At 42.0% G+C, this 25,280-nt stretch overlaps 1 protein-coding gene across 1 annotated transcript in view; it reads left to right on the plus strand.

The window, feature by feature from the left end:
* Positions 1–25,280, plus strand: part of spon1a (spondin 1a) — a 200,639-nt gene that overhangs the window by 79,488 nt on the left and 95,871 nt on the right. The window contains exons 5-7 of the mRNA XM_062026768.1: positions 8,080–8,153; positions 8,524–8,646; positions 24,266–24,414. Of these exons, the coding sequence (XP_061882752.1) occupies positions 8,080–8,153; positions 8,524–8,646; positions 24,266–24,414 (346 nt within the window). The remainder of the gene's footprint in view (positions 1–8,079; positions 8,154–8,523; positions 8,647–24,265; positions 24,415–25,280) is intronic.

The following is a 25,280-nucleotide window of genomic DNA, read 5'->3' on the forward strand; positions in this document are numbered from 1 at the left end:
AGATTCGTAGATGAGGAACGTTACAGTGAAGGACTAGAGAGGCAATGATGGACGTATCTTTTTTCGCTCTGACCGTAACTTAGGTACAAGCTGGCTCATTGGATTCCACACTCTCTCCTTTTTCTATTGTGGATCACGGATTTGTATTTTAAACCACCTCGGATACTATATCCTCTTGAAAATGAGAATCGAGCACGCAAAATGGAGATTTAAAGTGACTTTTATCTCCACGACAATACATCGGTGACACACTTAGGTACTGAGCTAACGTGATAGCATCGTTCTCAAATGAAGATAGAAACAAAATAAATAAACCCCTGACTGGAAGGATAGACAGAAGATCAACAATACTATTAAACCATGTACATGTAACTACACGGTTAAAAATTGTCCGCCTGGTAAGGCTTAACAATGCTGTTGCTAACGACGCTAAGGCTTACTTAGCAACTTAGCAACCGGACCTCACAGAGCTATGATAAAAACATTAGCGCTCCACCTACGCCAGCCAGCCCTCATCTGCTCATCAACACCCGTGCTCACCTGCATTCCAGCGATCGACGGCGCGACGAAGGACTTCATCCGTGGGTTTGGCGGCAAGCATCGGCTAGGCGTAGTAAGTAGTCCTTGTTGTGTTGCTGTAAGTATTGTACTTAGCCGCTAATACACCGATCGATCCCACCTACAACGTTCTTCTTTGCAGCCTCCATTGTTCATTAAACAAATTGCAAAAGATTCACCAACACAGATGTCCAGAATACTGTGGAATTTTGTCGAAGAAAACAAGAGGTTTTTGTATCGGGTCGATGGGGTACAACCACTTCCGTGGATTTTGTGACGTCACGCGCATAAATCGTATCCAAAGGAGTTTTTCAACCGGAAGTGTGGCGGGAATTTTAAAATTCCACTTTATAAGTTAACCCGGCCGTATTGGCATGTGTTTCAATGTTAAGATTTCATCATTGATATGTAAACTATCAGACTGCGTGGTCGGTAGTAGTGGGTTTCAGTAGGCCTTTAACTCAAAACAATTTCAACATATTCAAAAATTTTAACACAATCAACATTTTATATGCAGTATATATGTAATGTAGTAACAGGCACGTTCATAATCACATATCATTTTTACATATTTTGATCATTTTAAGTATACGACGGCACATTAATTTTACAAACCCATCACAACGTTCACGTTTTGCTTCAACAACATCACTGGTTACTACTCACTGCAGAATTGATGAAAACCAACAAACATAATTAAACATCACTTACTGTAAAAATGTCTGCTGTCACCAATATGCCGACTGCTAGGATGTTGATATATTCCTGTTTCGTTGAAAAATGACTTATCGCAAAGAAAAAAGTAGGGTGGAACTGTGGAACCAAGGGGTCTTTTTTTGTCTTTCTCGCCATTTCCGGCTCTAATTTGGATGCCAAAATTGACCAGTTTGTCAGATTATGTCTTCATCCCGCTACTATCAAGGTAGGAGGCATGATTTATGATCTAGATTAAACTTTCATGAGCAATGAGGCGAGAAAACAGCTTACCAGCCAATGATGTCAACATAGCCACGCAAGCTAGTTAGCTCCCAGTGATTACGGCGCCACTATAAATAGTTTGTCTGCTTTTAATAACAATATCATGAATGCTATGTTAATATTCAAGTCATGAAATGTAAATGGAGTATTGTTGGCGGTTTTTGGTGATTATTTAGAGGGCTTTGACACCCTATTGACTCCTTTGTAAACTTTTTACTTTAATTTACGAGTCACAATAACAATAATATCTATCTTCTCGTCTTACATGATGCTTGTGAACAAAAACATTTTTTTTAAAAGTGCAGTTCCCCTTTAACCGAAATCAATTTAATTGGTGCAACCTCCCTCCTCTCACAAAACAGCACTATTTAAACTTGTAACATGCATTTTTAAAATAAAATAACTAGGCCTACTCAGCGGCCTTGTGGTTAGAGTGTCTGCCCTGAGATCGGTAGGTTGTGGGTTCAAACCCCTGCCGAGTCATACCAAAGACTATAAAAAAAATTGGACCCATTACCTCCCTGCTTGGCACTCAGCATCAAGGGTTGGAATTGGGGGTTAAATCACCAGAAATTATTCCCGGGCGTGGCGCCGCTGCTGCCCACTGCTCCCCTCACCTACCAGGGGGTGAACAAGGGGATGGGTCAAATGCAGAGGACAAATTTCACCACACCTAGTGTGTGTGTGACACACTTTACTTGAATTTAACTTTTAGATCAGGCATATTGTATAGACATATTACAATAGAATGTACTACAAATTACAGTGGTTTAAAGAAGAAATATAATAATAATAATCTGCAGCATTTACCTTAGAGACTGGACTTCTACGGTAACTCTAGTCGTTTTTAAGACAAACACACCATTATTATTATTATCCATATTAAAGGGGCCCTATCATGCAAAACATATTGGTACCTGCTGTTCTGCATGTAGGATTTGCATTATTTACAATCCGGGGGGTGGGATGTGGAGGGGGGGGGTTAGGTTTGGTTGATATCATATATCCTTATACTTTGTAGCACTTTGAGATTTTAACAAATATAAAGTGCATTACAAATGCAATTCATTATTATTATTATTATTATTATTATAATATCAGCACTTCAGTCATCAACAATTGCATCATCTGAGAAATGGACATTGAAACAGTGTAGGTCGGACTTCGTAGGATATGTACAGCGCGGAGTGAACATAGTGAGCTCAGAAAGCATAAGAACAAGTATATACATTTGATTATTTACAGTTGATTATTTACAATCCGAGGAGAAGGGATGTGGAGGGGGAGGGTGTTAGTCTAGGGTTGAAGTTGCCTGGAGGTGTTCTTTTAGTGCGGTTTTGAAGGAGGTTAGAGATGCACTTTCTTTTACACCTGTTGGGGGTGCATTCCATATTGATGTGGCATAGAAGGAGAATGAGTTAAGACCTTTGTTAGATCGGAATCTGGGTTTAACGTGGTTTGTGGCGCTCCCCCTGGTGTTGTGGTTATGGCGGTCATTTACGTTATGGAAGTAGTTTGACATGTACTTCGGTATCAGGCCATCATGTTTTATATTGTTTCTTCTCCTACTGCCATTGTCCACAATGACGTTTAGCACATTGGACGATCTTCTCACTCCCAACCGTGGCCGTCAATATTTTTAAGCCAGCCAAAATATTACCAAACAGACGCGCTTCGTATTTTGGGCAGGGGAAAACGTTTCGGGACTTGCCTCCTCCAGAGGTCTGGTACTCTGGACTGCAGCTGCATGCGACCAGATGGAATTCTGACCTTCACTTTCTTTCATACTGCAGGGACATTAGGACGGAAAATTTTAGTAGCTTTGAAACCATCACTTTTTCATTCTCTGGTATACTTTGTAACCGGCGACCAGCACATATCTAGTTTGTAATCAAGTAAAGATTACAGCAGTGATTCTCAAACTGGGGTACATGAGCGCCATGTCGTGGTTGGCCAAAAGAATCAATTAGGTGATCAGTGTTTTATTTTCCTGTATTCAAACACAATGTTACTGTGCAAACTGTGTGGAATGTTACAGTGGCCAAACATTATGCCTACACTTGTTAAATAAAACTCTGCCATGATTTTAATGAATATTTTGGCCTACTGAGCTACTGTATCTTATTGTTGGTCATTATGGTGTTACTTGGGGAGACAAGTGTTTTTTAAGGTTTTTGGTAAAAAAAAAATTAAAAAAAAGTTTCAGAACCACTGGATTAACGCATAAATTTAATTGATTACTTATTAAAGTATACATTGAAATTAATTTGTTGCACCTTATCAAGACCTATTTATTAGCCCACCTTTTGAGTTAATTTCCAACTAAAAGCTACCCAATAATAAAATAACAATTCACTTTTAATTTAACTTCTGTGTAATATCAATTGTCTCCATGAAGGTTATCCGTTTAAACCTTAGTTTGGTTTTTACTCCACAATATTTTGTATGCGACCAGTCCGTCTGCACCATTTCCACATTAATTTAAAGTCCAGCCTCTCCATTAACATTCACACACCGCATTGTTTGGGTCTGTCCCCATGGAAACATGCAACTATATCTACTTATGTTAGAATGTCTGTGTAACACGTCTGGTTGTGTGTTCTTTGTGACTTGGAAGAATCAGGCTGGTTTAGCAGACATTTAAGTTATTTTATTTTATTTTTTATACTCTGTCGAGTCTCTCTCTCTCTCTAGTTCACTCTCCGTCTCCCTCAGTCTCTTTGGGCTCCTCTGCCTCTCCGGGCTCCTCATGCTGCTTTAAATAAAGAGACAGGTGATCAGACAACCTGTTCCAGCTGGGTTATCTACTCACCTGCAGCTGCTCCGTAGCCGGCTTCCGCACATGCTCCGCCCACAGGCGATGCGTGGACCACGCCCCCTCCACATGCCTCCACAGTCCTAGGCCGGGCAGCCGTCCGGCCGCGCCTACTCCCCCCCCCCTCCGTGGAGGGCCGCGAGAGGAAGTCGGCCACCGCCATCCGTGCACCTGGCCGGTGGACCACCTGAAAGTTGTAAGGTTGCAACGCGAGGTCCCACTGGGTGATCCGCGCGTTGGCATCCTTCATGCGATGGAGCCACTGGAGTGGTTTGGGGTCCGAGCAGAGACTGAAGGCGCGCCCCAGGAGGTAGTACCGGAGGGCCCCGACCGCCCACCGGATGGCGAGGCACTCCCTCTCCACCGTGCTGTACCTCGCCTCCCGGTCCGAGAGCTTCCGGCTGATGTACAATACGGGGCGGTCGACGCCCTCCACCCGCTGCGACAGTACCGCCCCCAGTACCCTGCCCGACGCGTCCGCCTGCAGACAGAAGGGGATAGCAAAGTTAGGCATGTGGAGAACCGGCTCCTCACAAAGGGCTCTCTTTACCTTCACAAACACCTGCTGGCACTGCTCCGTCCACTGGACCAGCTCTGGGGCACCCTTTCGGGTGAGGTCAGTCAGCGGGCTGGTCAGGTCTGCGAATCGGGGAATGAACCAGCGGTAGTAGCCCGCCAGTCCCAAAAACTGCCTCACCTCTTTTTTCGTCTTGGGGGGTTGATAGGCCGCGATCGCCGCCGTCTTGTCCACCTGCGGTCGCACCTGTCCCCCTCCCAAGTGGTACCCCAAATACTGTACCTCCCTCCGGCCAACTGCACACTTTGAGCCCCGCCCGCCTCAGAGACTCGAGCACTGCCCCCACCCGCCGCATGTGCTCCTCCCAGCTGCTACTCTGGATGATGACATCATCCAGGTAGTCAGCTGCATATGCCGCATGAGGACGCAGCACCCGGTCCATGAGGCGCTGGAACGTGGCAGGCGCACCGAACAAGCCAAACGGAAGCGTCACAAACTGGTATAAACCTTCTGGAGTGGGAAAGGCCATTTTTTTCCCGGGACTCGGGTGATAAGGGAATCTGCCAGTAGCCCTTGGTTAAATCCAGTGTCGTGAAAAAACGAGCAGTGCCCAGCCGATCCAGGAGCTCGTCGACCCGAGGCATTGGGTATGCGTCAAAACGTGACACCTCATTCACCTTGCGGTAATCCACACAGAACTGCACAGACCCATCCTTCTTCCCTACCAGAACGATGGGACTGCAACATGCACTGTGGGATTCTTCTATTACCCCCAATTCCAGCATTGTTTTAATTCCTCCCGAACTACTTTGCTTTACTTGTTCGGTAAGCCGGTATGGCCGAGACCGCACCGTAACCCCCGGGCTAGTCTCAATCGAATGCTGGAGGAGGTTCGTGCGGCCGGGCCGAGGGGAGAACACATCAGAGAAGCGCCGTTGCAGCTTAGCAACATCCGCTTTCAGTGCTAAAGTGAGCAGATGGTCACAGGGAAGGGAGGAGGGCGGGGCCGAGCGCGGGACCTCAGGCCCAAACTCCTCCTGTTCCTCCACCAGTGTTACCATGGAAGCAGACTCCGCCTCCCTCCATGCTTTCAGCAGGTTCAGATGGTATATTTGCATGTCTCGGCCCCGGTCCGAGCGTCGAATCTTGTAATCCACATCCCCCACCTGTCGTGTGACCTCAAAGGGCCCTTGCCAGCAGGCAAGTAATTTTGAGCTGGATGTTGGGAGTAATACAAGCACTTTTTCTCCCGGTGAAAATTTCCGCAGCTGGGTCCCCCGGTTATACGTGCGCTCTTGACGTTCCTGGTCGCGTAGATTAAGGGTTTTCTCATACCCCATGTGGTCAGCCATGGGATTGTAGTGCGCCGCCTAGAAAACCATTTCCCGGCGGCGTTTTGGCACCAACAACTGGGTGGTTTCCTCGCCTGTTTGAGTGTCACGGCTCACTCGATATAACCTATCCATAATAATCGAAAAATAAGGGAATACCCGCGCCGCTCCCGGGCGCACCAGCTGACCGTCGTTGTAATTCACCTGGCACCAGGCCGCGCGCAAAGTTTCATCACGAGACTGCTCGAGGGGGCTATCCTCCGTGGGGGCCCACCGGGTTTCCGGGGGGGCTCCCCGCGAAGTCCCTGCCGGTCCCCCCCCCCCGCCGTCTCGGATGCACCTGCGTCGCGACTGAGAACGGCGCTGACACTCCCCTCTCCTACGGTCCGTGAACGCACCCCTATGCATTGTGTCACTAAACTATTAAATCCCGGCCAATCTGTGCCTAAAAGTATGGGGGGGGGGGGGGCGTAAGGTGCGCACTAACAGCATCCTTGACATTATGCTTTTCCCCCTTATACCAAATTTCCACTGGCACCATAGGGTACTCGTGCACATCCCCATGCACACATCTAATTCTCACCCGTGTTGCCTGCCTCAAAGCCCCGGGTCGAACCAGGTTTTGGTGGATCATGGACTGTCTACAGCCCGAATCCACCATAGCCCGGTATGTACTCCCTTGTGCCCTTACCGGGACGCAGTACGCCTCTCCCGGATCAGGGGAGGGTACTGGAAGGCCGACAACCTGCATCACTTGGCCCACTTCCATTAGTGGGCACTCCCACCTTACGTGACCAGGCTGTCCGCATTTCCAGCACACCTGCCCTGGTGCGCAAAGCGCCGTCTGTGGGTGAAGCCACACCTCAGCAGCGCTCGGACCCTGCAAGAAAGGAGGTGTACAGGACAGATTATAACCCCAGCTTTCCCCCCCGGACGAGACTGGTGTGGATCGTTGGCGCCTCCTGCGCGGTGTTGGGGTGTGTCGTGCGGGAACCTGTCTGTGGGTCGTGTCCGCATCTGCCGGTCGAGATCTCATCATCATTGGCCCCTCCCTTTGCGCGGGCCGTTGGCGCAGCGCCGGTATCGGCCGCTCCGTTCCCCTTCGGGCCGCCTGCTCCCGTCTTGCCTCGCGGTGGACAGCCAGGTGGTCCTCTGCCAGGGTCACCACCGCTTTTAGGTCCTGTTGGCGGTGGTACCGGATCCACGCCGAGGTTCGCTCCGGGATGGCCGCCAGGAACTGCTCAAGCAGGATCAGTTCAAACATTGCACTGTCGTACCTGGTGGGATGCAGCCATCGTGTGGTCCCGTCACGCAACTGCTGGCCCAGTGCAAATGGCCTGTCCTCTGAGCCCAGCCTCAGGGCCCGGAAGCGGCGCCGGTGGTCCTCTGCCGAACTGCCCACTCGGTCCAGGATGGTCCTCCTCAGGTCCGGGAACATCACCCTGGATGCCGCTGGTAGGCTCAACGCCACCCGTAGAGGATTAATGCCCCACACTAAGAGGAAAGCGCAAATGAAGGAGCTTATTGACTACAGCCCGGACTACAATGGCAGGCGCGCACAAATTTTCGGGACCTTTGCAGATCCCTAATACACAACAGCAGGTACAAATATGGTTTTGCACAAGGAGGTGAAACAAAATGGCAGAAAATGTCTCCCAATAATTAGGTGCATTTTGGGTTCCTTATACACGTACCATAATAATACACGTATGTTAAAACACAGTACGTGTTCACATTTAGATTGAAGTCAATTTCAACATTGCCACAATTTTTCAAATAATGTTTATTTATTCATAACATTTTTCAAATATTCCATCTGATTTTACAGCTTTAACGCTTCTGACTAACTGCTCATTGGCCTTTTTCTCGTGCCTGTGTAGGGCAAGCATTGTGCAGAAGAGGATCATCTATTTCCAGGACGAGGGCTCACTCACTAAGAAGATGTGTGAAAAAGGTAGGATTCTCTGCCACTTTCTGGATGCTTACCATATACCATCTACCATCATTTTTTTTGGCTTCGCATTTCGCTTTGCTTCTTTCTTGGTTGTGATAGCGTACTACGCAGCTGTCGGGCTTTGGCGTGAATGACTATAATTGCCATTGACCCCGTTGTGACATTGGATGCAACACAGAGCAACAGAAGAAAAAGAATCACGCTGCACCTTCTCTCCTTTTTTAATGCCTAACTTATTCTCTCCCTCCGGTTTCCCACATATACTTAAGCTAGACTTCTCTATAATGGCTGCCATATTCAACTTCTTATATAACTCTGAGAGCCTTCAATCTTTCATCTGTACCTCATCTCTCCAAATCCCTGTGTGCAGAATCTCTGTATGGAGATGCTACAGATAAACCTCTGCTGGAGTGTTGTGCCTGTGGAACAGCCAAGTACAGAGTCACCTTCTTTGGGAACTGGTCAGAGAAGATTCATCCCAAAGACTACCCACGTAAGCAAATCCTCATATGCTCGTGATCAAATCTGCTTTATTATATATGTAATGTAAATCATGGCCCTTCAGCCAAGAAACTGCTGGTTTGCCACACAAGTGAGATGTGTGTACACAACCCTGTACCTGGCTATCAGGATGTGAATTTATTCATGGATTACGGTGCCTCTCTTGTTCAAATTCCTACCAAGTGGATCAATATACTGTTGAGAGCGGAGGAAGTCAACCCCTAATAATCCAAGGAAGCCCTGAATCACTGTTTTGGGGCTTGTTGGTATGGAAGAGATTCCTCCATGTCGCTTCATTTTCACTGTTTTTTATCTACCGTGTTTTCTGGACCATAGGGCGCACCAGATTATAAGGTGCACTGCAGATGAATGGTCTATTTTTGATCTTTTTTCATATATTATGTGCATCGGATTATAGGGCGCATTAGAGGAGTCATATATATTTTTTTTTTTTCTAAATGTAAAACACTTTCTTGTGGTCTACATCAGTGGTCCCCAACCACCGGGCCGCGGCCCGGTACCGGTCCGTGGATTGATTGGTACCGGGCCGCACAAGAAATAAAAACAAAACAAAAAAAACCAAATATATTTTATCTTTTATTTTTTATTAAATCAACATAAAAAACACAAGATACACGTACAATTAGTGCATCAACCCAAAAAACCTCCCTCCCCCATTTACACTCATTCACACTCATTCGCACAAAAGGGTTGTTTCTTTCTGTTATTAATATTTCTGGTTCCTACATTATATATCAATATAGATCAATACAGTCTGCAGGGATACAGTCCGTAAGCACACATGATTGTATTTTTTTATGACAAATAAAATTTAAAAATAAATAAACCCCCTCCCCCCAGTCCGTGGGACAGATTTTCAAGCGTTGACCGGTCCGCAGTTACAAAAAGGTTGGGGACCACTGGTCTACATAACATGTAATGGTGGTTCTTTGGTCAAAATGTTGCATAGATGATGTTTTACAGATCATCTTCAAGACGCTTTCTGACAGTCGCTTCCGAATGCGCCGTTTTGTGGGCGGTCTTATTTACGTGGCTCACCTTCGGCAGCGTCTTTTCCCCGTCATCTTTGTTGTAGCGGTGTAGCGTGCAAGGACGGGAGTGGAAGAAGAGTCAAAAGATGGAGCTAACTGTTTTAACGACATTCAGACTTTACTGAAATCAATAACGTTTCAGCATCTTCTCATCCGGAAGCAACCACACCGGAAATGTGTCCCGTGAAAAACCGTCCGACCGGAACTCTAATAACTGAAGTTTCTTTAGTAGAATAATGTAAACTCACTACGTCGTTACATTTTAACGCTCTTATAACGAGTTTACGGACCGATATAAGTAAGAACTTTACACTACTTTATATTAGAAACGGCACTAAAACATTTACTACTAAAACATTTTGATAGATTTTTCAGCGCCGTGTGTAATGTTCTATATTTTAAATGGAACATTTCAAATGTTGGTGTTGTTTACTTGAGACTTATCTCTTATGTTTGATTGCCATCTACTGGTCACACTTACTTGTATCAAATAAAATAGTGTAGCGTCCCGGAAGAGTTTCTACTGCAGGGAATTATGGGTATTTGTTCTGTTGTGTTTATGTTGTGTTGCGGTGCAAATGTTCTCCCGAAATGTGTTTCTCATTGTTGTTTAGTGTGGTTTCACGATATGGCACATATTTATGACAGTGTTGGCATTGTTTATAGGACCACCCTTAGTGTGACATGTATGGCTGTTGACTAAGAATGTTATGGGGTGTTAAAAATTTACTTGATCATTAAAGATGACTATGATCATACAGGGTGACAGATATTCTTGACATTGAGAACTTAAGACCATTTTTCACCCAGTTCAACACTTTTAAAGCTCTGAGGTGGGCAAGCTCAACCAAACTTAATACTCACATTAGGCGCACTGGATTATAAGGCACAATGTTGAGTATTGAGGGAAAACAAGGATTTAAAGTGCGCCTTATAGTCCGGAAAATACGGTAGGTTTTGTGATTTCTCTAAACTGTTCCCTACTAGCTTATGTCACTGTGTGTGAAATAGCTTTTAACAAAACAAATATTCCTGTACAGTGGAACCTGAATTTACACCTATATTTATGTACTTTTCTGTTTACGAATTTTTACATTGTGGCAAATATGCCTATGTGTGCGAACCATGTCTTGACATACAAACGCTTGCCTCATTTATTTATTCATTTTGCATGCTGCATGGGGCCACCGCCATTCTGAAGAGGCGGGACCCTGTACATCACTTCCTGTACACAGCCATTTCGTGGAGTTTCAACATGAGCGGCACTTCTGACGAGTTTATTTCCACAATTGTCGTACAATGCACGGATCAGAGCTATGTCAGCCTGTTTAAGAGATTGTTTTGTGTGTTCAAGAAACACTTTAAATGTGGCCAAACTCTCCCAGGCTTGCTGTATAGCTTCAGGTTGCTAGACAACCGCTTTGAGATAGCGCTTTAGCTCGGTAGCCTCTGGTTTGCAGCCCTTTCCGTTCAAGGATTTTATCATCTAAGGGTTTTTTTCCCCGCAGCGAGTCTTTATTTGTGTTGAGACCGAAAAAGGGGAGGGTTGGACTCTGCCAGGGTTGCCATTTGTCACCTATTCTGTTTATAACTTTTATGGACAGAATTTCTAGGCACAGTCAGGGCGTTGAGGGGATCCAATTTGGTGGCTGTAGGATTAGATCTCTGCTTTTTGCAGATGATGTGGTCCTGATGGCTTCATCTGGCCAGGATCTTCAGCGCTCACTGGATCGGTTCGCAGCCGAGTTTGAAGCGATGAGAATCAGCACCGCCAAGTCCGAGTTCATGGTTCTCGCCCGTAAAAGGTTGGAGTGCCATCTCCGGGTTGGGGAGGAGATCTTGCCCCAAGTGGAGGAGTTCAAGCACCCCGGGGTCTTGTTCACGACTGAGGGAAGGGTGGATTGTGAGATCGACAGGCGGATTAGTGCGGCGTCTTCAGTGATGGAGTTGAAGGAGAATAAGGAGTTGAGCCGCAATGCAAAGCTCTCAATTACTGAGTGACACTCATTGTGTAAATAATACTTATTTATTCATATTTCAGAAACCATCAGTTGTTCTTTTAAAAATTTGGCAGTTTAATCTCTTTTAGTGGCAGTGGAATAATCAAGGGTATTTTAAGATCTATAAAGCCCAAACGACTCAAGGACTACCTATTACAACCAACCAAATTGCTTTCAAGAGCAGAACTATAGGCTTAGTGGTCACTGCGGAACCAAGGTTTCAAATGGGAGGCCTTTAGTAATATTACATAGCTTGATGGCTCTCAAGATATACTTTTGGCACGCAAGGTCCACAATTGTGGTGAACCAGATGATATATGGATTCAACGCAGGCTGCTTACGTTGTTGTATAATGGCAGTTGTGCTGAGAGAGTAAGGGTTAATCAGAATAAAATGAATCTCCTTTACCACTTGCCTTCCACAGCAAAACGGGCTGATGAGTTTAAATAATCAGTTACTAAGCACATTGCGCCCTGCGATATGGTGGCGACTTGTCCAGGGTGTACCCCGCCTTCCGCCCGATTGTAGCTGAGATAGGCTCCAGCGCCCCCCGCGACACCGAAGGGAATAAGCGGTAGAAAATGGATGGATGGATGGAAGCACATTGCATGGCAGTCTGCTCCATCTGTGTGAACATATACATCTGAATCAGTGAAGTTATTTGGGCAACCCAGAGGAAAAAAGAGCCCTTCTCGAGACATCCCGTTAACATATACCGAAAGAAGCCCTGCTTCACTATTGGTTTGATCTTGCAACTACTTGGTGATCTTTTATTCCTGCAATTACCGCATGATGTTTAAATACAGTGACATCAGCAAGCAGTTTAAAAGTTATCCTATTATGAAACATTTACTTTTTATAATGTGAATAATGATGATGCAAGAAGGAGTTTTAGTTTTACCAAAGTTGTAAGTGCTTTGTGTCATGGTGTGCTCTCCAAGCCCATGGCCTTGCCCAATAATGCCACCACATCATTGCAGGTGCAACCAAAAAGGAAGCAAGACTCAAATGTGAAAGTATGAACAAAATAAGAAGGCATGCTTGCTATGAAGAACGGCTGGCACCTTGTGAAAACTCGCCAAAAGATGATTTGTAAAGCAAGAGAGAAAAAACAAAAAACGTCTAAGGTTGCAACAGTAAGTCATGTTAAAACACTGCCATTATATTGATACTGTAAAAAAAAAGAAGCGAAACCGAAAAAATTAAAAAATAAATTGTATAAAAGAGAAGCGATCATAAAACCTTCGAAACACACAAAAACAATACAAGTGTAGAAAAATATGAATATTGTCATCGAAAATATCCACCAAAAATATTTATATTTTTCAATGTTTGTATTTATTTATTGCTAAAACTTGTTTCGGTGAAATACAACTTTTTCTACAATGTCAATTTTTTTTCGATACCAAATCTTAATGGCAGTGTTCTGGCTCCATACACTGGTGCGGCCAAAATTAACCAAAAACTGAAGGTCTTTAAGTGGGGCTTTAATTAGTGCTGGTTAATAATTCCAAGCAAAGCTACTGCCAACGGGCCAAAATAGGAAATGGAGTTAAAAAAATAAGAACCTGACAGAGAATAATACACTACAACAAAAAGCAAGACTATACGTCCAAAACGTAATTCTATAATGAGGTGTAGTATGTTTTAGCTTGATTATAATTTTCAATTCATAAGGAGATGTTAATAAATATATAGTATGTTTCAGTAAATATAAAGAAATGTGTTCTGTCATGTATCTTTCTGCTAGTGATACAGTCTGTGTTGCTCGTTGATGGTCTGGACCCCAGGATGCAGAGACACCCGTTGAAGTGCAGATTTAAAAAAAAGCTTTATTGAGGAAAGCACAACAAAAATAGTGCAGAAGGGAAGTTCACAAAAAATAACCAGACAAAGGAAGCAAAGAGAAGGAAGACTATGCAGCAACAACATGGTATGAAGCAAAATACCAATGATTCAGCACTGTCCTCTGGACAGGGCTAGCATAAGAAGTCTCCTCATAAATGATTGCCAGTAGGTGAGTATCCTAATCACAGACTGTGAGCAGGTGCTCAAGCCAGAAGTAAAGTGGCTAAGAAACAAAAAGAGACAGGAAGTAGAGCAAAAAATAAAAGCGGTGGTCAGAAAAGAATACAAAATACAGGAAACTAATAATGTCCAAACTTGTCATGACAGCTGGCACATTACAGTGATAATGGGCATATTTCAGACACAATAATGATAATTATTTCATTTAAAACTACCTGATTACATTTTCTAATAATTGGAGAACCTTAGTTTTAACAGTCAAGTTTCCCTATTGCCTGTAGCTATATGACTAACGCTTGTTTTCACCCCTCCTTACTCAGGGACATAACTGCTTTGAACTGGCTCTAACCTGGCCTTGTCTATGCATCCTTTACATCACGGAGGACAGTTTTGGAAAAAACTGCCATGTCTATAAATGTTTTCATTCATCCAGGTCATTGTAATCTCAGGTCATTCAATCGATCGCAACTGGACTGTTTGGTTTGTCTTAGAAGACGTTTCGCCTCTCATCTGAGTAGGCTACATCAGGCTTCACCGCCATAAAAAAATTAAAACAAAACCTGGAGCTGTGCACAATCTGTCAGTCAGCTACAGATGTTGCAGAGTTACAGTGTAGTCTTTATGTTACAAGTGAAGCCATAGACTCTGTTGGACAATGCATTAAAGCTGTTCCTTGTAAGGCTTACTAAAGACACTTTTAAACTGTCGAAATTCCAGCACCAAAGCAAGATATTTTGGGCAAAACATAATAGTCTCCTTGGATTGGCTCTAAACAGGGGACAGTATATGTTTAAAATGAACAATCAGAGACTAGGGGAATTGCAGCGGCTGTGTATTTAATGCCCACCTCTAAGTGCCAAAGAAGTGGAACGCCGTGTGAGTACAGAAACATCACGAGCGCAAACAGAGTCTGCGCATGCGTAAAATGAGTCTGAACAAGTGCAAAAAGATAGGCTGTATGGTATGTTTTTTTCTGCGCAATGATTTTGGCACTGTTTTGATGCCATACAATTATGTACAAAGCAAACTATAACCTGCTAACCAAGAATGTACAAGAATTATTCTCAACAAAAGAGGAGAACTACAACCTTAGAGGAAAATCTAATTTAAAACATGTGTATGCTCGTACAACACTTAAAGCCTTTAGTATATCTGTATGTGGAATTAAATTATGATGTCTCAACTTCCAGGGGAGTTCAAAAGAGTATAAATCAGGGGTTGGAACAGTAAGCCTCTTCAGAGAAAATAATACAGATGGGGCATCAGCTACTCCTTAAAAAAAAAAAGATTTTCTGCACAATAAACATAACTGTTGGATTCCCCCAACCCCCGTACTCCATTTACTCTCTCAACATATAAATTAAAATAAATTCTACATTTATTCAGCATTCCTTTATGTCTTATTGAATTTTCCTATTGTAGTGCAGTGGTTCTGTGTTATTTTCTGTCATTTTTACATCTACCCCGAAATATTATGGGCCAGATTACTACGCTGGATAATGGACCACACCATGCACATTAACATATAGAATGTAGCCCATGTCAGCTCATCACGGGTCTGTCGCAAGGGGAGGGAATGGCACAAAATCTTGCAATTTGGTCAAAAACAGTAAATTAGCTACGCTTCTTCGTACTCCTTCTCGGACATGTCCGAGTGTTAATCTGTGATGTACTTCAATAAAACGCTTACCGTGTTGGAAATAAACTGTGTCAAACAACAATAAAAAACAATATAGACTTTCCCTAATGTTAAAACACAAAACAAATATGGAGGCTTTGCAACAAGTTTATGTGAATTAGAAATGTTAAAAAATAAAATCATATCACAGTTATTGTGAGCAAAATATCACGGTTATCATCAATTGTCAAATGTGCTCAAAAATAACTAATACCTTGAAATATTTTAACAAAGTGTTATTTAAAATAAATAAACACATGTATAAAACATTAGCAACACACCTATATAATATACTTTCTTTAGCAGAACAAACATTATAAATATTGTTCTACTATTATATGAGTTTTAAAATATGATTTTCTTTATATTTTTTAATTTGTAAATGTTTTAGAGCGTTTATTGTTAGAGGCAAAACGCGTGTTGTTTATAAGACGTTAATGTGTTTTGTATTCCTGATGGATTCCTGAAGCTATGTGCATGTACTGTTGAGTCAAAAAAAAACAAAAAAACTTTTATTCAAAGTCTGCCGGCTAATTTTGTCTACATTTCTTTACACATCAAGAAAGCTTTGGTGTTGTTTGTATTTATTGCTGCTATTTTGACTGTCCTCAAAACATTGATTACTAGTTTTTTATCAGCACTTTTCATTGCTATAAAATGGACAAAACTTTAAGAGTAATTAGTATTCATGTAACAGCGTAATGAACAGCACATTTACGGTATGAATAAATATTTGTAAACAAAGTTGCCATCTTTATTGTTAGTTGGCACTAGGAATGTAACAATAAAGGGTATAATTGATAACCATGGTAAAACGGTTAGTATTACCATTTTAAATGAAAATTATTGATAACTGCACGGAATGACTGGTTCCAGCACGCCAGCTAAAATGCTAACATAAAAACAAGAGACATTAACATTTTTGCCCATAAAAAAACAACATACCCCAATCTACCAATTTATTGGTTCGTGATGGAAGTGGATGGTTCATTAGTCATGCTCATGGATGGTTCGAGTTTGTCCGTCTGTGCTATAAGGCAGGTCTTTACGTGTCTAATTGTTTGGCATTTTCTTTACCGATCCAAAAAAGCGGGAGATCTCTTATGGATTGGTATCTGTGTTAAAATCAAAGGGGATTGTTCAAAACTGAAGCATGGGGTGGTCCTTTCGTCCTCCTCCGGGGGTGTGTCCTCAAAGGACAATTTTCTTTTCAACGTCAGCATGCTTTTCCAAATCCGGCCGCTTCGAAACAAGTTGTCTATCTCGTCCTTCATTTCCCCCATACGCTCGCGCCATGCCACGATGGGGACGACCACAACCGGTGTAAACACCCCGCATTCAGAGTTGAAAGTCTCCAGGGAAAAGACGTACGATTAAAAAAAATCCTGCTTTTCTGCGGGGCGTCGAGGTAAGTTTTCGACTTGCTATTTTTATAGATGGTCACCGGAGTTTCGTTAATCATGGCTAAATCGAGTTTCCGTAGCATACTCACAAAGTCTTTACTCGTCAATTGCATCCGCGTGCACCCCTCCTCCTTTGTAACCCCCAACCACATGCTTCTCACACGTCAACAATACACCCATTCATGTTCAAAATTCCTGTCTTAACAACATCCGGTTTTAGCTACTTCCGGTTTTAGCTACTTACGGTTTTAGCTACTTCCTGTTTTAGCTACTTCCTGTATTAGCTACTTCCTGTTTTAGCTACTTCCGGTTTTAGCCACTTCAGGTTTTAGCTACTTCCTGTTTTAGCTACTTCCGGTTCCGGTTCCGGTCTTAGCCTCTTCCGGTTCCGGTCTTAACCGCTTCCGGGTGAAATTTGACCTTGAACTTGACCCCTAGGGTCATAAATCATTTAACACCGTGAAATTTGACCTTGACCTTTGACCTTAAACTTGACCTTGAACTTGACCTTTGACCTTTGACCGTCACGGGTCATAAATCAATTAGTCACGGGTCATAAATCACTCAAAACCGTCACGGGTCATAAATCAATTAATTTTGACACAAGGTATAGACTTAATTCTCTCATGTCACGTCCGTTGCGTCCTTGAGCAAGACATTTCACTCGTGCGCCTGATTGGTTGTGGTTAGAGCCTTGCATTGCAGCTCCCGCCATCAGTGTGTGAATGTGTGTATGAATGGGTGAATGTGGAACTAGTGTCAAAGCGCTTGAAGTACCTTAAAGGTAGAAAAGCGTAACAAGTATAAACCATTTATGTAATGGTGGTTATTTGGTTAAAATTTAGAATAGATTTTGTTTTACATGTCATCTTTAAACCACTTTCTGACTTTCTCTTCAGAATGTACTGTTTTGTGAGCGGTCTTATTTATGCTCCAGGCCAAGGCACCTTCCACTGCATCTCCACCCTGCCAGCCATGTTGTAGTTTACTGACAGATATACACTACTTTGTATTAGAAGTGGCAACAGCAGAGGATGCATGTGCATGTACAGCAAAAGGATAGATAAAATAAGGAATTTACGGCCTAATTTACTAAAGGTTTGAGTGTACTAAAACACGTGCAAACATGATAGCACACGCAAATCATCTACTAAACGTGTGCAAAGTGGATTGCGTCTGTTAAGGCGTGCAATCCATTTAGCGTCTCTGTCCTCATTATTATTCAAAATATATGCTGATCATTAAAACGCCCACAATACTGGGAGGACAAGATGCAAATATATTTTTTTAGCACGGGGAATGTGATTTATTAACACTCATCAGCACACTATTATGTGTTTATGTAGCATGTGTGGAAAGGACTTGCAAACTGCTCAGACAGACGAGAACCCCCTGTCTTACGTGTGTGTGTCAACATTTTGTCATAAATAAATAATATTACACACACCGTCTATTCAGCAACCATAATTTATAATTGTGTTGCTGCTAAAGAACTTAAAGGGGTATTTAAAACAAATTCAGTTGATGCGTTTTGGTGTCCTTTAGTATTTTTCTAATAACGTTCGTTTTTTTCACATAAATATATATTATTATAATATTTTTATTCCAAAAAAATAAACATATTTTTGTGTCTTGAGCCGGAATAAGTGCAGCCTCTCTCCAATAAGCGCACATTCGGCGGTAAAAAAATAAAAAAATAAAAAAGTTTTGTCATTGTAGATGCATTGCAGTACTGCCTCTAAAATGCCCATAGAGTGTGGAACATGTCTCCTGCATGTTTGAAAACATAGCAAATGCCACAGATGAATGTGCAGTAAATGAGAGTGTCTTTGTGGTGTCACCCTTATAGTACATGTAAAATCCAAATTTAAATAAGGTGGTCAATCACATGCAACACGCCCACTAATACTACACATTATTTTAAAGATTGCACAGGCTGTTAAAGGGTTGGTGTTTGGATCTTAGTAAATCAGGCCCTGAATTACTACAATTTCCGACTACAATTGCGCAAAAGCTTTTCAGGTATACCTCTACCATATATTTCAGGTATACCTCTACCATATACAAGTTGCAAGAAAAAGTATGTGAACCCTTTGGTATTACTTGGATTTCTGCATAAATTGGACATTCTGATCTTCATTTAAGTCACAACAATAGACAAACACAGTCTGCTTAAACTAATACTGCACAAAAAACCCAAAACATGTTTTTCTTATTGAACACAACATGTGAACATTTACAGTGCAGGGTGGAAAAAGTATGTGAACCTTTGGATTTAATAACTGGTTGAGCCTCTTTTGACAACAATAATCTCAACCAAACATTCACTGTAATTGTGGATCAGACCTGCACAACGGTCTGCAGGACTTTTGGACCGTTCCTCTTTACAAAAGTGTTTCAGTTCAGCAATATTCTCGGGATGTCTGGTGTGAATTGCTCTCTTTAGGTTATGCCACAGCATCTCAATCTAGTTAAGGTCAGGAATTTGACTGGGCGACTCCAGAATGCGTATTTTCTATTGTTTAAAGGCCTACTGAAACCCACTACTACCGACCACGCAGTCTGATAGTTTATATATCAATGATGAAATCTTAACATTGCAACACATGCCAATACAGCCGGGTTAGTTTACTAAAGTGCAATTTTAAATTTTGCGCGAAATATCCTGCTGAAAACGTCTCGGTATGATGACACCTGCGCGTGACGTCACAGATGGTAGAGGACATTTTGGGACAGCATTGTGGCCAGCTATTAAGTCGTCTGTTTTCATCGCAAAATTCCACAGTATTCTGGACATCTGTGTTGGTGAATCTTTTGCAATTTGTTCAATGAACAATGGAGACAGCAAAGAAGAAAGCTGTAGGTGGGAAGCGGTGTATTTCGGCCGGCTAGCTGCAGCAACACAAACACAGCCGATGTTTCATTGTTTACACTCCCGAAAGTGGACAGTCAAGCTTTACCATTGGCCTGTGGAGAACTGGGACAACAGAGACTCTTACCAGGAGGACTTTGAGTTGGATACGCAGACGCGGTACCGTGAGTACGCATGCAGCTGCGGCTTCCAAACATTTGATTGCTTGCCCGTACGTGCGTGCCGCTATGTGCATGTCACGTACGTAACTTTGGGGACTTTGGGGAAATATATGTGCTGTATGAACTTTGGGAAGGTGAACGGTACTTTGGGCTGTGGGATTGAGTGTGTTGTGCGGGTGTTTGATTTGTATTGGCGGGTTATATGGACGGGAGTGGGGAGGTGTTTGTTATGCGGAATTAATTTGTGGCATATTAAATATAAGCCTGGTTGTGTTGTGGCTAATAGAGTATATATATGTCTTGTGTTTATTTACTGTTTTAGTCATTCCCAGCTGAATATCAGGTCCCACCCGCCTCTCACAGCATCTTTTCTATCTGAATCGCTTCCACTGCCCTCTAGTCCTTCACTTAGACTTAAATTTAGACTTAGACTTCCTTTTTATTGTCATTCCAAATGTGAACAGCACAGATAAGAACGAAATTTCGTTACATAAGCTCATGGTAGTGCAGGGTAAAAAAGCAATAAGGTGCATGTATAAATAAATAAATATATATATAAATAATATATATATATATATATATATATATATATATATATATATATGTATATATATATATATATATAAAATAAATAAATATATATAATAAATAAATGATAAATGGGTTATACTTGTATAGCGCTTTTCTACCTTCAATGTACTCAAAGCGCTTTGACAGTATTTCCACATTCACCCATTCACACACACATTCACACACTGATGGAGGGAGCTGCCATGCAAGGCGCTACCAGCACCCAGGGTGAAGTGTCTTGCCCAAGGACACAACGGACGTGACTAGGATGGTAGAAGGTGGGGATTGAACCCCAGTAACCAGCAACCCTCCGATTGCTGGCCCGGCCACTCTACCAACTTCGCCACGCCGCCCCTATAAATATATATAAATAAATAAATAGATTACTGTACAGATAAATATATTGCACTTTTTCACATGCGTCCACGTTTATGGATATATGTTATATTGTCTTTTTTATTCCAGCGAGTTAATCCATTTTGGGGGGAATTGAGGGGATAATTTAATTATGATGCATTTAAGAGTCTTACGGCCTGAGGGAAGAAGCTGTTGCAGAACCTGGAGGTTCTGCTTCGGAGGCTGCAGAAGCTCTTTCTAGAGTCCAGCAGAGAAAACAGTCCTTGGTGGGGTTGGGAGGAGTCTTTGCAGATTTTCTGAGCCCTGGTCAGGCAGCGGCTTTTTGTGATCTTCTGGATAGGAGGAAGAGGAGTCCTGATGATTTTTCTGCCGTCCTCACCACTCTCTGGAGAGACTTCCAGTCTGAGGCATTGCCTCTGAGGCAATGCCTCAATCCATACTTGCCAACCCTCCCGTTTTTAGCGGGAGAATCCCGATATTCAGCGCCTCTCCCGACAACCTCCAGACAGAGATTTTCTCCCGACAAACTCCCGGTATTCAGCCGGAGCTGGAGGCCACGCCCCCCCCAAAAAAAAGTCTGCCGCAGCTGCGATTGGACCTGACCAGCCTCTGGGTACAAGTACTGGAGTACCAATTGCTTGCCAGGGAAGATCTTCCCCAGGAAGCAAGGATTGACCGGTTTTGGGCCATGCTAGGGAGAGATGGAAGATTCCACACTCTCGTGCATTTGATGAAAGCACTTTTGTGCGTGCCACACAGCAATGCATTATCAGAGAGGGTGTTCAGCATGGTTAGAAAAATAGTGACAGAGAATAGAAAGATGATGGACAATTGAACCCTTAACAAAGCATTGTACTTTCAAGTACAACAATGAGTAGATGAGTGTTGTGTGTGTGTGTGTGTGTAAATGTGTAAATAAATGAACACTACAATTCAAGTATTTCTTTTATTTATATATATATAATAAAATAAATAAATATATATATATATATACATATATATATATATATATATAGCTAGAATTCACTGAAATTCAAGTATTTTTATATATATATATATATATATATATATATATATATATATATATATATATATATATATATATATATATATAGCTAGAATTCACTGAAAGTCAAGTATTTATATATATATATATATATATATATATATATATATATATATATATATATATATATATATATATATATATATATATATATATATATATATATATATATATGAAGTATTTCATATATATATAGTTGGTGAATTCTAGCTGTAAATATACTCTCCTCTTAACCACGCCCCCCCACCCCGACCAAGGCCCCCCCCACCCACCCACCTCCCGATATTGGAGGTCTCAAGGTTGGCAAGTTTGCCTCACTCTCACTTTCCTCATCCACAAATCTTTCATCCTCGCTCAAATTAATGTGGAAATCGTCGCTTTTTCGGTCCGAATCGCTCTCGCTGCTGGTGGCCATGATTGTAAACAATGTGCAGATGTGAGGAGCTCCACAACCGGTGACGTCACTCGCATATCGTTTGCTACTTCCGGTACAGGCAAGGCTTTTTTATCAGCGACAAAAAGTTGCGAACTTTATCGTCGATGTTTTCTACTAAATCCTTTCAGCAAAAATATGGCAATATCGCGAAATGATCAAGTATGACACATAGAATGGACCTGCTATCTCCGTTTAAATAAGAAAATCACATTTCAGTAGGCCTTTAAGCCATTCTGTTGTTGATTTACTTTTATGGGTCATTGCCCTGTTGCATCACTCATCCTCTCTTGGGCTTCAGTTGGTGGATAGTTGCTCCTAAGTTTTGTTGTAATATGTTTTGAAACAATTGGGAATTCATTTTTTCATCGATGACAGCAATCCGTCCAGACCCTGAGACATCAAAGCAGCCCCAAACCGTGATGCCCCCATATTTCACTGTTAGGTAGAAGTTTAGATGTTGGTGTGTTGTGCCTTTTTTTCTCCACTCATAGCGTTGTGTGTTCCTCCCAAACAACTCCATTTTGGTTTTATTTGTCCACAGAATATTTTACCAGTAGTGCTGTGGAACATCTAATGCTCTTTTGCAAACTTCAAACATTCAGCAATATTTTTCTTTGACAGTGAGAGCTTCCTCTGTCGTGTCCCCCCATGAACTCCACTGTTGTTTAATGTTTTCTTTAGTGTTGGTTGGTCAACAAAAATGTTAGCATGTGCCAGAGATTTTTGTAGGTCTTTAGTTGACACACTAGGATAATTTTTCACTTCATTGAGCATTCTGCGCCATGCTTCTTCGGTCATATTTACAGGATGACAACACTTTAGAGAGAGTAGCAACAGTACTGAACGTTCTCCATTTGTAGACACTCTGTCTTACCGTAGACACAGGAACTTCAAGGCGTTCAGAGATACTTTTGTAACCCTTTCCAGCTTCATGTAAGTCAGCAATTCTTGATCGTAGCTTTTTTGAGAGCACTTTTTTGCTAAGCAACTGTTCACATCGGGCAATACTTCTTGAGAACAGCGAACTCAAAACTGGTGTGTGTTTTTATAGTTTGGACTTACAGTGGTTGGACTCCAGGTTGGCTGACTTCTGGCTCCAATTGACTCTTGGAGAAGTCATAAGTTTAGGGGTCACATACTTTTTCCATACCTACTGTGCGAATGTTTACCGGTACACGTTGTGTTAAAAAAACAGGAACACATACAATTTTAAGTACAGTATTAGTTTAAAAAGACTGTTTGTCTATTGTTGTGACTTAAATGAAGACCACAACTCATTTTATGCCCAAATTATGCAGAAATCCCAGTAAAAAAGTGTCTTAAGGAAAATCAGAAGTGTGAGCACTATAACTGGATGTAGTATGGACAAATGGGGCCAATTTTTTTTAATGTATTTTTATTTTGTACTTGTCTTAATCTTTTTGTATGTGTTTTTGACTTTTCCCAACTTTTCTTTAAAAGCCTAACCAGGGACAAGGGTTGCAAATTAGCCTGTGGCTAGAAGTCTTATGTACTTTGACATCGGTTACCTACAGGTAGCAATGTTTAATTCTACTGTCCCTGTCAAATAAATATATCAATAAAATAAAATAGTCCCAAAGGGTTCAGATACTTTTTCTTGCAACTGAACTCTACCATGTATGGAGATATCCGCTGACGTAACTATGGCAAAATATGTCATAATTGTCTCTAGTTTCAAACGGCTCATTTAGAAAAAGGTAAAAGTGTTTTATAAATTACTCTGCCGTTACTCCATGGTTTGGATTACATTTTTGGCAAGTTATGGGTATCCCAAATAAACAGGTGCCAACATGTAAGAAAAGTTGGTTTTGCACAATATGACCCCCTTAATTTACTGACATGAAATTCAACCAACAATGGGGACTGTCCAGGAAAGAAGAAAGCTGCGTGAAAACATATGATGAAAATGACTTTCTTTTGGATTTGGAACAAACCAAGCTAATGAATAAACTCCATGTCTATAACAGGTCGTGCCAATCACTGGTCAGCCCTCATTGGTGCATCCCATTCAAGGAACTACGTGTTGTGGGAGTACGGAGGCTTTGCCAGTGAAGGAGTCAAACAGGTTGCTGAGCTGGGCTCCCCTGTCAAAATGGAAGAGGAGATCAGACAAAAGGTACAATTTTTTAATTTTCCAACACCTATACAAAAGTATCTGGACAGTTATTACACTGACACAAATAGACAACATATGTAGTCAGACATGCTTACCGGTACAAGATGTACACATTCCTCTGTGGGGGAGTGTCAACATACATGACATCCATTGAAACTCAGTTTGACATCTACTGCCTATGTTGCTTAAGAAGCATTTTCAAAATCTTGTCAAACATGCATTACATAGTCATTTTTGAGCCTTGGAATTTCTATACTCCATGATCTGTTGTCATTTTACGATCTCTTCAAAAAGCATGTTATGTTATTTCTCCTTTCCCTCCTCTCTACCACCTAGTCCAAAAATAACCGATGCTGGCAGAACAGATGGTCTTGCAGAGTGCTTATTATTGGCTAATATTGAAGACCTGAAAACGCAGCAGATAATTAGTGTGAAAAATGGGTTCTCTGTGTCATTGCTGACTTTTGGTTGCTATTAGAGTGCCACTTTCCTCGTTTCTTTCATATCTAGGAACGTAGCAAAAAGGATTTGATTGAGCATATGGGTGCTTTGGAATGACAGTCAATGCCTCGTTTTCTTTTAGAAAAAATGCTGAATTGATTGAAAGGAAAAGTGACCTTTTTAATTTGGACCCACTTGTTAAATAGTACCTTGCAGCTGGGGAGTTGTCAAAAGAAATTGCCTTATATGTGTAGCAGGAATGGCGGATGTGTGATTGCACGGGCGATGATTATACGCAAAATCAATGTAAAGCCTGATTGGTTCGGCTAAAAAAATTTGGCCGGGGGCTGAAAGCTGATTGCATGCAAAGTAACCATATGTGTGTGTGTTTGTATGCATTCGTGCGCGTGAGCGTTTAAATATTA

The sequence above is a fragment of the Entelurus aequoreus genome, linkage group LG02 (assembly GCF_033978785.1).
Source record: "Entelurus aequoreus isolate RoL-2023_Sb linkage group LG02, RoL_Eaeq_v1.1, whole genome shotgun sequence".
Classification (NCBI taxonomy): Eukaryota; Metazoa; Chordata; class Actinopteri; order Syngnathiformes; family Syngnathidae; genus Entelurus; species Entelurus aequoreus.